This window comes from Amphibalanus amphitrite, unplaced genomic scaffold, assembly GCF_019059575.1.
Source record: "Amphibalanus amphitrite isolate SeventyFive unplaced genomic scaffold, NRLGWU_Aamphi_draft 001540F_arrow, whole genome shotgun sequence".
In the NCBI taxonomy this organism is placed as follows: Eukaryota; Metazoa; Arthropoda; class Thecostraca; order Balanomorpha; family Balanidae; genus Amphibalanus; species Amphibalanus amphitrite.
This window is the reverse complement of record NW_024883033.1, coordinates 127695-140492: the sequence shown is the minus strand read 5'-3', so window position 1 is coordinate 140492 and position 12798 is coordinate 127695. Positions and strand designations below refer to the sequence as shown.

General features: G+C 45.6%; 1 protein-coding gene across 1 annotated transcript in view; it reads right to left on the bottom strand.

Annotated features, from left to right (window-relative positions):
- Positions 1–300: 300 nt before the first annotated feature.
- The window catches only part of LOC122373711, a gene marked incomplete at its 3' end in the record, with an annotated part of 31580 nt that continues 19082 nt past the window's right edge, over positions 301–12798 (bottom strand). Inside the window, exons 5-6 of the mRNA XM_043352034.1 lie at positions 12244–12489; positions 301–449 (exon numbers count right to left, since the gene is read on the bottom strand). Of these exons, the coding sequence (XP_043207969.1) occupies positions 301–449; positions 12244–12489 (395 nt within the window). The remainder of the gene's footprint in view (positions 450–12243; positions 12490–12798) is intronic.

The window sequence follows — 12798 nt, the reverse complement described above, 5'->3', positions numbered from 1 at the left end:
CATTTTACTCGATTTTACAACGCATTTCTTGAAATGCCTGTAAACGGTGAAAATTGGACTTTTGACCTGACCTGTGACGTCATCGGTTTGACCTAGGTCAATAAAATTGGGTCACAATGTAGTTCCCTGATAGGGCTATCCAACACCGTTTGCCGCTTGTCGCTAGGTTGCGTGGTTCTCGAGATCTTAGGGGGGGGGCAAAATGCCCCCCCCCTCCAACAGGGCGCGTTGCTCGGCAGAGCCCAACGGGGCGCGGGTTAAGTTGTCATCAAATATGACACGGTAGCTGACCTCACTGACCTGCTAGGAATGCGGCAAAGAAGCCGTAGGTGCCATAGTCGAAGATGGTGTGATTGCAGGCGGCCAGCAGGGCCAGGTCCCGCTCCACGCCGGGGGATTCGCTGCGTGGATCGCCCAGAAAGTGCACATCGGGCGCACTCAAGTGCTGCCTGCGGGCGAGACAGACGAGCATGGTTCGGTGAGGTTAACCCGCGCCCCGTAGGGGGGGCCGAAACGGCCCCCCCCCCTGTCCTTTTCGGTCGATATCTCCTAAACGGCTGAAGATATCATCACCAAACTTTCAGGACCCCTCCGGGCATCAATTTTACACATTGTGACCAAAATTTTTTCCAGAGGCTATGATATGTTGGCCACAAATGACGTCAGAGTGACGTCATGTTCTGTCATTTTCGACCGAAAAAAGACCTTCGCGAGAAGACCTGTCAGGACTACAGCTTTGAAGATACATAAAAATGATCAGACATTAAAGGTGTAGAATTGACAGGGCTACAAAACTGCTATCTCGAATTTTTGAAATTTTTGAGTTTTGACCCCCAAAAATCAAAAAAGCATTTTTTTGGATATATTCGCCAAAAAATCCAAAAAGTTTTTTGAGTTTCGGAAAAAACCGGAATATATGTGATAGTGCCTACCGTCTTCTATCTACATACCAAATTTCAGATCGATACCTTGTTTTTTGGCCAAGTTATAGCGAAAAAACTGTTCAAAAATGATGACGTCAAATTTTCAAACTCATTTTTTGGCAATTCTAGAACTCGTAGAGCAAAACGAAGACCACCATTAGACTCCCCGTGACGAGCTGCATCGAATCGATACCCATTTTATGCAAAAATATCAACTTTGAAATCTGACCTAATTTGACCTGACCTTGACTTGACCTTCACAAAAACGTGACCTAGGCTGGCCCCAAAGGCTGCCTAACCCACATAATCGCATTTGTTATGTAAAATGGACCATAAAACATGTATCACACGACACATTCATATTGTGACCCCCGGTGACCTGACCTCGCTGTGACCTGACCTGGTATCAGTGACCTCAGATAGCAAAGTATGTGTTTGACGAACAATGTACCATCGATGGTTTTCAATAAATTGCCAATTTACTCGCTTTCACAGCACATTTCTTGAATTGCCTGTGAACGGTGAAAATCTGACCTTTGACCTGACCTGTGACGTCATCGGTTTGACCTAGGTCAATGAAATTTGGTCACAAGGTAGTTCCCTGGTGGGGCTATCGAGCACCGTTTGAATTTTGAAAATCGGCCGGTAACTTTCCGAGATCTTAGGGGGGGGCCGAAACGCCCCCCCCCCCCTACGGGTGGTAGGGTCCGCCGGTAGCCCTACGGGGCGCGGATTAAAGATCAGCTCCAAAATCACCCTAACAACATGTAAAACTCGAAAAGTTAGCCAACGTCTTTCGGAGTTCCACCTTGACCTCACCTTCACGTGGCTTTGACATCCACCATTGCGCATGGAACGTCCATCATTGCACTAGTTGAAACGTTTTTATACTGTATACAGAAAACGTCTTGAACCGCATGGGCGGCATGAGCTGGCATACGCTGAGATGCGCTTACAACATACGCTGACCTATTCCGGCCGGACATGATGTCGAGAAAAAGGTTAGGTACACGTCCAGCTGGGTCAGAATTCTGAAATTTTCTGGGGAGAGGGTGTGTGTACAATTTATTAACTCAGCGGTGCTGAATGTGTCGTCGCGATCGGTCGCTGTAACGCGAGGTAATTCGTGAAATTCCGAGGGGGGAGTATAGTCCATCCGACCTCCCTATAAGTGCGTGGTAAACCCCGCGCCGGGCGGAGGTGTAAACCCCGCGCCACCATGACTGACCGAGCTCTCCAGTCCCAACTTCACGCTGGCTTAGCTTTGGAACCGCAGCAGGCGGCGGAGGTCAAGGTCACTGCATAAGGCGGCGGCGGATTTGTTGCGCCCGGCACCACCAGGGCCTCGTTTCATAAAGCTCTGCCGTAACTTACACCTTTCCGTAAATCACACCCTTTCAAACTACGGAGCGCAAATGAAGCCGTTTCACAAAGCCACAAATGGAATTGTTTACACCTCCGTAACTAAGCACATTTGCGTAGTTGCCGTAATTTATCAAGCGTCCTACAAATTACAATTTCATGTCACTTATTTTTTACGAGAAATTATAAAACAATTATGTTGAATTTAAATCTTAAAAATTATTTATGAAAAACAAAATTGATATTGATGACCATCCTTTATTAAATCAATATGAAAACAGCAGAAAGCCAGCTAAGCAGAAGTGCCTAACTACGAAAGTGGCGCGGCGCGGCGAATAAACAAAATTCCGATAGTGGCCACAAAAAGCGACTGGTACAGAAGATTTGCAGTTTCTCTTTTCATTTTGGCTGTTCTTTCTTCCTCACCGGGCTCAACATTGTAAAATATATTAAAAATTAGCTTCGAATCTTCACATTAATTCAAATTCACGCAACATTTTTGTGCGTAGTTTACACCACTGATATCAAGCACTTGATAAAATATTTGGCGTTAATTACGTCGTTTTATGAAACCCAAATGGCATCAATTGGTCCGGAATCAAGCATTTGCCGTAAATGGAGCTCCGTAATTTCGATGGCGTGAATTACTCCGGTTTCCGGCTTTATGAAACCGAATTGGCATCAAATACGCCAAATCTGGAATAATTGACGGAACGCCGTAAGTAATTCCTTTTATGAAACGAGGCCCAGGGCGCGCGAAGCGTCGGGCCGGTGAAACAGAAGCCGAGTATCTAGCTGGCAGGCTGATTTGATCCTTCATAGTCGAAAGGTGGGCTACTAGAATCGAAAATTGATTTGTTTGTAAATAAATAACCTGCGCCCCGTAGGGGAGGGAGGGGGGCGAAACAGCCCCCCTGTCCATTTCCGTACATATCTCCTACACGACTGCATCTATCGTCACCAAACTTTGAGGAGCACTCCGGGCATCATTTTTTTTTTATATAAATTTTGTCCGAACCTTTTTGATAGGAAGGATTCACAAGGACAGAGCCACCGCTAAGCGAAGCTTGTTGCGGTGACCCTGCCCTCTACCCTCCGATCGCGCAATTCCAGTTCTATGGCAGAATTTAGAGTCAAAAGTTTAACGCCCAAAAAAGTTCCGCGGGAAGAGCTGTCAGGCCTATGCTTTGAAGATAGAGAAAAATGTTCCGGACATAAATGTGCAGAATTACCAGGGCTATAAAACTGTTATCTCGGATTTTTTTTTTTTGGGATTTTGACCCTAAAAATGAAAAAAGAAGAACTTCTGGATATAATGGCCAAAAAATCCATAAGGTTTTTCGAATTAAAAAAAAAAAACGGAATACATCTGATAGTCATTCCACTTCTATCCATATACCAATTGACTTTAATCTCCTTTTTGACCAAGTTATAGCGAAAACACTGTTCAAAATTGATGACATCAAATTTTCAATCCCCGGCTCATCTAGTGATAGACGTTCGGTTATGTCAGCTCTGTGGTTGTACCCCCCATGGATCACCCTGACTCTGGCATCACGGCACTTAATGTCGTGAACTCTTCCATTGTGTCGGGAGAGCTGCCAGTGTCGTGGAAAATCGCAACAGTTCTCCATCCATAAAGCAGGGAGTACAGCAGACCCCAGCAATTACCGGCCCGTATCAATTTGCCGACCGTCGCGAAGCTGGTAGAGAGTGTTGTCTGTCTCCAACTGATGTCGTATCTACTGTCACACAACATACTCTGCGATGAACAGCATGGGTTCCGGCCGGGCCGATCCACGGAGTCGGCGATGCTGGACGCTGTTGGGTATTTAATGGACGGCATGGACCGTGGGTTCATTGGCTGCCTTACCACGGCCGATACGTCCAAGGCGTTCGACAGCGTTCGGCATCATCCCCGGCTCCTGGAGAAGCTCGGCTGGTACGGGATTGATACCCACTGGTTTGTGAACTGGCTCGGCGGGCGCAGACAGGCTGTGAGAGGTGGTACAGGTGACACGCTGCCCATTACGCATGGCGTGGTGCAGGGGTCCCTGATCGGCCCAGTGTATTTTTAATTTTACAAACGATTTAGTGTCTACATAGACACAGAGGAGTCCAAAATAGTCATGTACGCCGATGATGTCCAGTTTTTGCACCGGAGTAGACCCGACGATCTGTCTCAACTGAAAGCGAGTGTTGAGCGCACCGTAGCCACCGCGCACAGTTGGTTTAACGAAAACAGTAAAAATTAACCCCACTAAAACGGATCTTATTCTTATCAAGTCAAACAGGAGGTGTTAACCTCTGAATTTTCTGTTCAACTTGGCGATGCTTCAATCAGACCGTCTTCAACGGTGAAAGTGCTGGGGATGGATGTAGACGCAGGGCTGACTTTTGAGAAGCATGTGTCTGGCACAGTCAGACGCTGCTATGCCACACTCGGAGCCCAGTGGCGCGGGAACCGGGGGGGCTAGGGGGGCTGAGCCCCTCCAACTTTTCGGCTTGGGGGGCTCGTAATGTATTTGAGCCCCCCCCCCCCCCAGCTGGAGGAATCGAAATCGGAAATCTACCAACACAATTTCATAGATTCATACATAGGCGCGGGAACCGGGGGAGAGGGCAGTGGGGGAAGCTTGCCCTCACAACTCTGGGGCCGTGGGGGCGGTGCCTCACAACTTTTCATGAGGCCAGGAAACCGTTGGGGCAGCTTGTCCTCCCCAAATTAGGAGTTGTGAGTCACAAAGGAAGAAAGCATGTGAGTGAAAAATCTACCTATTTTACTGACTCGGCAACTCATTTGGCAGCTTAAACCTTTATTCCAGGTTGCCAAAACGTTAGTTTCTTCACTCAGCTGAGACGGAATACCTCACTTTTTTGCAAATATTTCTTCTTTTTCGTTGAAAAGGCCAAGGTCTGAAAAATAAGTGGCCTAAAACCGATGAGAGAAAGCTAGATTTGGGGGTACCCTAGGTTGATCTCTATGATGGTTCAGCCCCCCCAGTCTGGAAGAAGTTCCCGCGCCACTGCGGAGGCCTATCAAAAATGGCTGGCAAATTGCGGAGTCTGTAAAGAAAATGATTGTAGAAATGCTCATCTTTCCACATCTCGCCTACTGCTCTACTGTATGGGCTGGTTGCAACGCCACCCAGCGCCATCGGCTACAGAAAGTGGTAAACCACTGTGCGCAGGTGGTGAAGGGGGCGAGGAGACGCGACCATGTCACGCCGTTGTTAGCGAAACTGGAGTGGCCGTCACTCGACAACCTTGTGGCCGAGCGCGACGCATCGCAAATGCGCTACTTGCTCAATAACGACCAAGCGCCAACCGGCCTCACGGCCCAAATCGCACACCGCAGTGACGTCTCCACCAGGGACACGAGGGGCTCTCTAGCCGGCTCGCTGCAGATCCCTCGAGTGCGCAGTGAACACGCACGGAAGTCGTTCTTTTGTCGTGCTGTCTCACTCTGGAACCGCGCTCCTGCGGAAGTGAGAGAGTCCCGCTCTGCCAGAGTCTGTCGGAGAAGGGCGAGAAAGTGGCTGACGACCTCCACCTAAATAGGACACTGATTTTTTTTAAATGGTGTTGATAACCTTTAGGCGTGTTTCATGTGTATTTTAATATTTTTAGTGTAGGGTGCAATTACTTTTATGCTGCATATTTTACTTTTAATAGGTACCTGATTTTATGTAAACCTGACACTTGTTCCGAAAAGCCATCGAATGTGGACGAACATAAGAATACATGATGATGATGATGATAATTATCTCTGACCGATATAGATGTCATGCAAGCCGTTTGATGACTTTTTCGCCACGAAGAGTAGTCATCCGCAGGACTTTCACAAGAGCTCTGAGTGATTCGTCTCTACTATCTAAAATTAAGCCGTATCCGATGGATGGAATTATAAAATAAAAATATAATCAGGTGAGGCTCTCAGGATTTACAACCAAACATGAAACGTATTTGCGAGAGGAAAAACACTTTAATATGCGTACTTACCAGCGCAGGTCGGGTGCAGCGGGTTCTTTTGGCAACGTAGCAAGCTCCGCTAACCCACACCCCACTGGGGGGGGGGGGGAGCTATTCATAGCCCCTCCCGTTTTTCTGCAATAACTTCTAAACAGCTTAACGTATCGCCGCCAGACTATCAGTACCTTTGGCTGCATCAATTTGACACCTTGTGTCAAAAATTGAACTTCGTATCTATCATAGGTCGGCCGGAAATGACGTCAGAGTGACGTCATGTTTGGCCTTTTTCGACGCAAAACATTGAACCACGGGAATCGATCCCAAGAGCTCAGTTTTTGAGCTAGATCCAATGTCTTTGCATGATAGGACTCAGCATGGACTGCGCTATCAAACTGCTATCTTGAATTTTCAAAATATTGAAAATGTTGAAAATTGCATATATTAAAATTAAAACTTGTATTTTTATAGTATTTCAAAAACTTTTTGACTTTTTGAAGAAAAAAGCGGAATATATATGATAGAACACATGCCTATGACTTACTCTAGCAATTTTTAGCCAGATATCTTCAAAAATGGCCAAGTTATGCGCATTGCGCATTAACCCTCGCACGACCAGGCCATTTCTCATAACACGAACGACCAGGGGGGGTTGTTACGACCCCCCCCTGGCGTTTCGAAACGGAAGGTCGTAGAGCTTAGCGGAAAAACCAACGGATTGCTCTCAACGAGATCTCGCGATTGGTGGTATATTTTTTGGTCCTAGGTCAACATTTGACCTACTTTTGACCGGTCAAAGGTCAAATTTTCGGAAAAATAGACTTTTTCAAATTTCGGCGGCGATTGCGGCAAAACGGTGGGAGATATCGACTTGAAACCTTCACTATCGTGTTCCTTGATCAATTCTCTATCGTTTGGTATGTATTTCGTTTCCCTAGCTCTAAAAATGGCGCGTTGGGAGCGCCGGAAGTCGGTAAGGTCACAGTCGGCGGCAGAAATTCGAAAAATCAAAATTTAAATTTTTGAAATCTGATTGTATTTTTGGATTTGGGAGGTCCATTTGCTCCCTATATAAGCTAATATTGCTGCATATTCCCATTGAGGTGACAAGAATTAGCAAAATAGTGGTTCGGGCGCTTTTCAAAAATAGTACCGGACGCTGTTCCTCTTGTGACGTCATAGCTCCGTGACCTGACCTGACCCGGTCAAATTTCTTATACCATATGATAGCCAATACCTGCCCCAACATGCATGGGAAGTTTCATCACGATCCATCAACCGCGATGTCCGTACCACCGGCAGGAAACCTCGGGCGTTGGCACTCAGTTTGTGAAAATCCGGCCGGAGGCTGTACCTCTTATGACGTCATAACTTCGTGACCTGACATGACCCGATCAATTTTTTTCGGCAAAAGATGCGCAAAGGTTGCCCCAGAGGGTATTGAAAATTTCAGCCCGCTACGACAAGCCGTTTAGCGTGCACTTCGAAAAAACCTCAGGGGGGGGGTGATACAACCTAGGCGTTCTAGGGTTAAAGCAAAAATTTCACAATTTTATTTTTTTAATCAATTTTCTGTACGAATTTGACATCTTAACCAATATAAATAGCAGCATCGTGTTCCTGAGCTCAAACTGCATCCGATAGATATATTTTGTTGAAAAATTTTAACTTTGAAATTTGACCTTTTTGACCTGAAAGTGACCTGACCTCAGCTATATTCAGATGAAAATGGCCTCTAATGACACAGGCGACACCGAATTCGAAATATATGGCCTAAATGGACCACAAAACATGTGTCACGTGACCGACTTATGACATAAGATTTCCGTGACCTATGATGACCTGATCCTGACCTGAAAAACAAAGTACAAGTTTTATACTCTCAGGGTATCTAAAGCATCTGTTCACGAGTGTGTAAACCAAAAATCAGCCTGATCTGACTTGTAAGGCGGCAGCCAGAGCCCAAAATGTGAACAAGCCAAATATCGATAACTTTTACTTTGACCTGACCTGTGACGTCATCGGTGACCTCGAGGTCAATGAAATTAGGTTTCGTTCGACAGTTTTTCCGGGGCTATCAGATGCCGTTTGAATTTTGACGATCGGCCCAGTAGTTTCGGAGTTAAGAGGGGGATACAAGCGCCCTACTGGGGCCTGTGTATAACACGCCCCCCCCCCCCCCCAGTAGGGCGTGTTATACACAGGCCCCAGTAGGGCGCGGGGGGCACTAATGTACATTGTCAACTATTCAACCATTTGGACTAAATTTCTAAGAAATGAAAAATGTAACTATGCTTCATGGTGCATAAACGTTTATTTCTAAATATCTGGCAGTAGCCGTTTTTACTCCGGGCTAACTGTGATTATGCACCTAATTTGACGAGAGCTGCACCAACTCCCTATTACATTACATATCGTATGTTTTTTATGATTGACATTTCGCATCATGAATTTATTTTAGTGTTATAATCGCTAATAAAATCTGATAATTCGAAAATAAGGTATATAAGGCATAAGCATCTGAGCAGCCCGCACTGATAACTTTTAGGAAACACACTGAGCCCAATTTGACCAAATCTGCACCAAATCTCCACCTAATGTGCACCAAATATTTACCAGATGGTCATCGTGAAAACGGCTAGTGTGAATATCAGGTACATTCCATCTATCCATAAATCCAGCTGGGTATAGGATGAACATACTTGGCAAAGACATCGGCTTATCAGCCAACGACCCGGGCAAATCAAGACAGTTTTTTCTGCTTACATGCTTACCTGCACCATTGTTTGTCATCGCTGGTCACGATGAATGCTGGGTTATTATACCGCTTCCTGCATAGGCTCATCGCAGAGTGAAAGAATGACGCATTCACTAGATGACCGTGAAAGAAATTCTGCAAAAACATATCGTATGATAAGCCACCTCAGTTAAAAGCAGTCAAAGCAAAGGAACTCGAACGAAAAAAAGATGGGCTTATATTTATTTGCAGCTTTGCCAGCATTATCTTTAACAAAAATCACAAATAGTGTAACTTCAAATGTCTCGTTACAGCCAATGCGCTCATTTTCTCGTTGCCCTTGCTTAGTAACGTCTACCATGCACTGACACCGCCTCGATCAAGTACTCTGCGGCACAGGAACACATGAAAAAGGCGTCGGCTTCACCTGCATATGTTTGACGAAGTCTGTCCTTCGAACATGAACTCCGACAAAGGTGACGTCACTCCTGCCGGCCGCCACCCTGTGCAGGCGCACGTTGGCGTACTTCGTCAGGTCATGCCTGTGGACATCGTGTGCTCATAGCTATGTATAAGCGGTAGGCGAATTCGTTAACCCGCGCCCCGTAGGGCTACCGGCGGACCCTACCACCCGTCGGGGGGGGGGGGGGGGCGTTTCGGCCCCCCTAAGATCTCGTAAATTTACCGGCCGATTTTCAAAATTCAAACGGCGTTCGATAGCCCCATCGGGGAACTAACTACCTTGTGACCAAATTTCATTGACCTAGGTCAAACCGATGACGTCACAGGTCAGGTCAAAGGTCAGATTTTCACCGTTCACAGGCATTTCAAGAAATGTGTTGTGAAATCGAGTAAATTGGTAAGTTATTGAAAACCATCGATGGGACTTTGTTCGTCAAACACATATTTCGCTATCTGAGGTCACTGACCCCAGATCAGGTCACAGAGGTCAGGTCACTGGGGTCACAATATGAAAGTATCGTGTGATACATGTTTTATGGTCCATTTTACATGAAAAATGCGACTATGTGGGTCAGGCAGCCTTTGGGGCCAGCTTAGGTCACGTTTTGGTCAAGGTCAGGTCAAGGTCAGGTCAAATTAGGTCAAATTTCAAAGTTGATATTTTTGCATAAAATGGGTATCCATTCGATGCAGCTCGTCACGGGGAGTCTAATGGCGGTCTTTGTTATGCCATACGTGGTTTAGAGTTGCCAAAAATTTAGTTTGAAAATTTGACGTCATCATTTTTGAACACTTTTTTTTCGCTATAACTTGGTCAAAAAACAAGATATTGATCTGAAATTTGGTATTTAGATAGAACACGGTAAGTTATATCACATATATTCTGTTTTTTCGAAACTCAAAAAACTTTTTGGATTTTCTGGCTAATATAAAAAAATGCTTTTTGAATTTCGGGGGTCAAAACTCAAAAATTTCAAACATCCGAGATAGCAGTTTTGTAGTCCTGTCAATTCTACACCTTTTATGTTTCAATCATTTTTCTGTATCTTCAAACCTGTAGGCCTGACAGCTCTTCTCGCGAAGGTCTTTTTTCGGTCGAAATCTGGCAGAACATGGCGTCATTCTGACGTCATTTGTGGCCAACCTATCATAGCCTCTGGAAAAATGTTTGGTCACAATGTGTAAAATTGATGCCCGGAAGGGTCCTGAAAGTTTGGTGGCGATATCTCCAGCCGTTTAGGAGCTATCGACGGAAAAGGACAGGGGGAGCCGTTTCGGCCCCACCGCCCTACGGGGCGCGGGTTAAATGTTACAAAATGTACATTAGCCAAGGCAAGTCACGTCATGGGTACCGTATACACTTGAAGTACAGTATTGAGATTCAAGTACTTAATTACAATATTTTGCTGCATTTATTTAACTTCTTACTTTGATGTTTAGATTCAAGTTGTTTATATACGTTGTTTTTATTTAAGAGAGCGTAACGTCTAGTGTTTCTGATAATCAATGTCCTTTGAATGATGTCATCTGAATTGGCTAGTACCTCCTAGAGTTTCCTGTGGCTTAACCGACTCACTACGATGGCTAATGGCTCAAAATGGTGTTTGCGTTGCGCCTGGGGTCTCATTAGATTATTGACCTGTGACGCTTACAAATTACAATGCAACGGCTGAATGACTGCTATATGTGCCTGTACGTCTCTGTGTAATCACCAAGGTTTCCAGTTTGCTCCCCTGTCCTACTCACATGTATTGCCATGTATGCAGTTGTATGTGTGCGTCAAGGATGTTGAAATAAAGATGATGAAATGAATGATGAAAATGAATTAACCCTCGCCGGCACAGGGGGGGGGGGGGGGTTGATGCAACCCCCCTAAGCTTTTTCGCAAATAGCTCGCGTAAAAAGCGGTTGATTGCAACGAAACTTTCAGTACCATCGCATTGACTAATTTTACACCTACCCTAAAAATTTCATGACCCTGACCCAAATGACCTTTGAACTGTGACCTCCTTTCGGAGACCATGTTTGGCCGGAATCGCGATTCCGCGTATGTCGGCTCGCATTAGCCGCGCGTTTGCAAGCTTTTCGTGGTTTCAAACGTTCAAACATGTGATTTGATGTTGCTCCCATGCATTCGGGTGGGTGTCAAGGTCACCTGAAGGTCAGGTCAGGTCATTGACCTTTGGTGACCTCGGTTCACTTTTTCGAGTTTTACATGTTTCTAGGCTAGTTTTTTTTTAACTGAATTCGAATTTAGCAACCATTTCAACATTTACGAAGTAGTTTTGGTGCCTTCGTAACATGTTACGAAGCTGTCAGAGACGGATGCCAGGTACTACAAATACCCGTCACGACCCCTACCGGTTGACCTGACCTGACCTGACCCGACCTGGTCTAAACGCGTAACGACATCATCTGTGATCAAAACTAACACGATATTCGTGATCAACACCCCGGAAAACCCATTAGCAGCCACACTTTACGACTTTCTAACAGGTCCCGATATTCCCGATTTTTGGGTCATTGACCTAACCTGGAAGGTGAACCGATGACCTAAGACCTTAAAATTGGATATCATTGGCTTTCTTTCGTGACGGGCAACACGCTCGTTTTTTCCGCGAAGCTCTAGCTCAATCAGGGGCCAAACGCGAGGGGGGGTCGTACCGTACCACTTTTTTACCGTACCCTTACCGTACCCCTACCGTACCGTACCCTTGTGCCGTCGAAGGACTCAAAATGGCCTGTGCCGGCGAGGGTAAATAAAATGTAAAAGCAGCTCACTAGACATACCTGAATCGGAATTCCTTAAAAAGATCTTCACGATAGTACCAGAAAGTTCTGATTCGATGCAAGTAGTAAGAAATATTCCACTTTCCCTTCCTTCTCTGAGTATCGTTCATCGCTTCGAAGTTTTCTGGAGAAATGGTTGTGAAGTTTTTCACACAGTCGTCCGATACCACTGGCATGGATGTATGTGGAAAAACTCGCGCTATCCGGCGAAGCAGGTACGGTGTTGCCACGGCGGTCATATTGTACCTGGGGGAAGAAACGGGGTGTTATGCTATATTCAGGCAGAATAATTCACCTGAGAGAGAGAATGTTACACTCAAGTTACGAAGAATGGGCCATGTGTTGTGGACCATCTGGGCCAAGTTATGTGAAGGTGCCTATGAGACGATGAGAGACGATCTGTGAGAAGAGATATAGCCTTTATCAAATTATATGACCCTGAAAATGTGAGAAAAGTCTGAATTTAAAGTTCCCCTATGCAAAACAACCTTTACCCCGCGCCGGCCGAGGTATCTTTAGGGGACATCACCCTGACGGTTTTCTCGCATTTGGCAT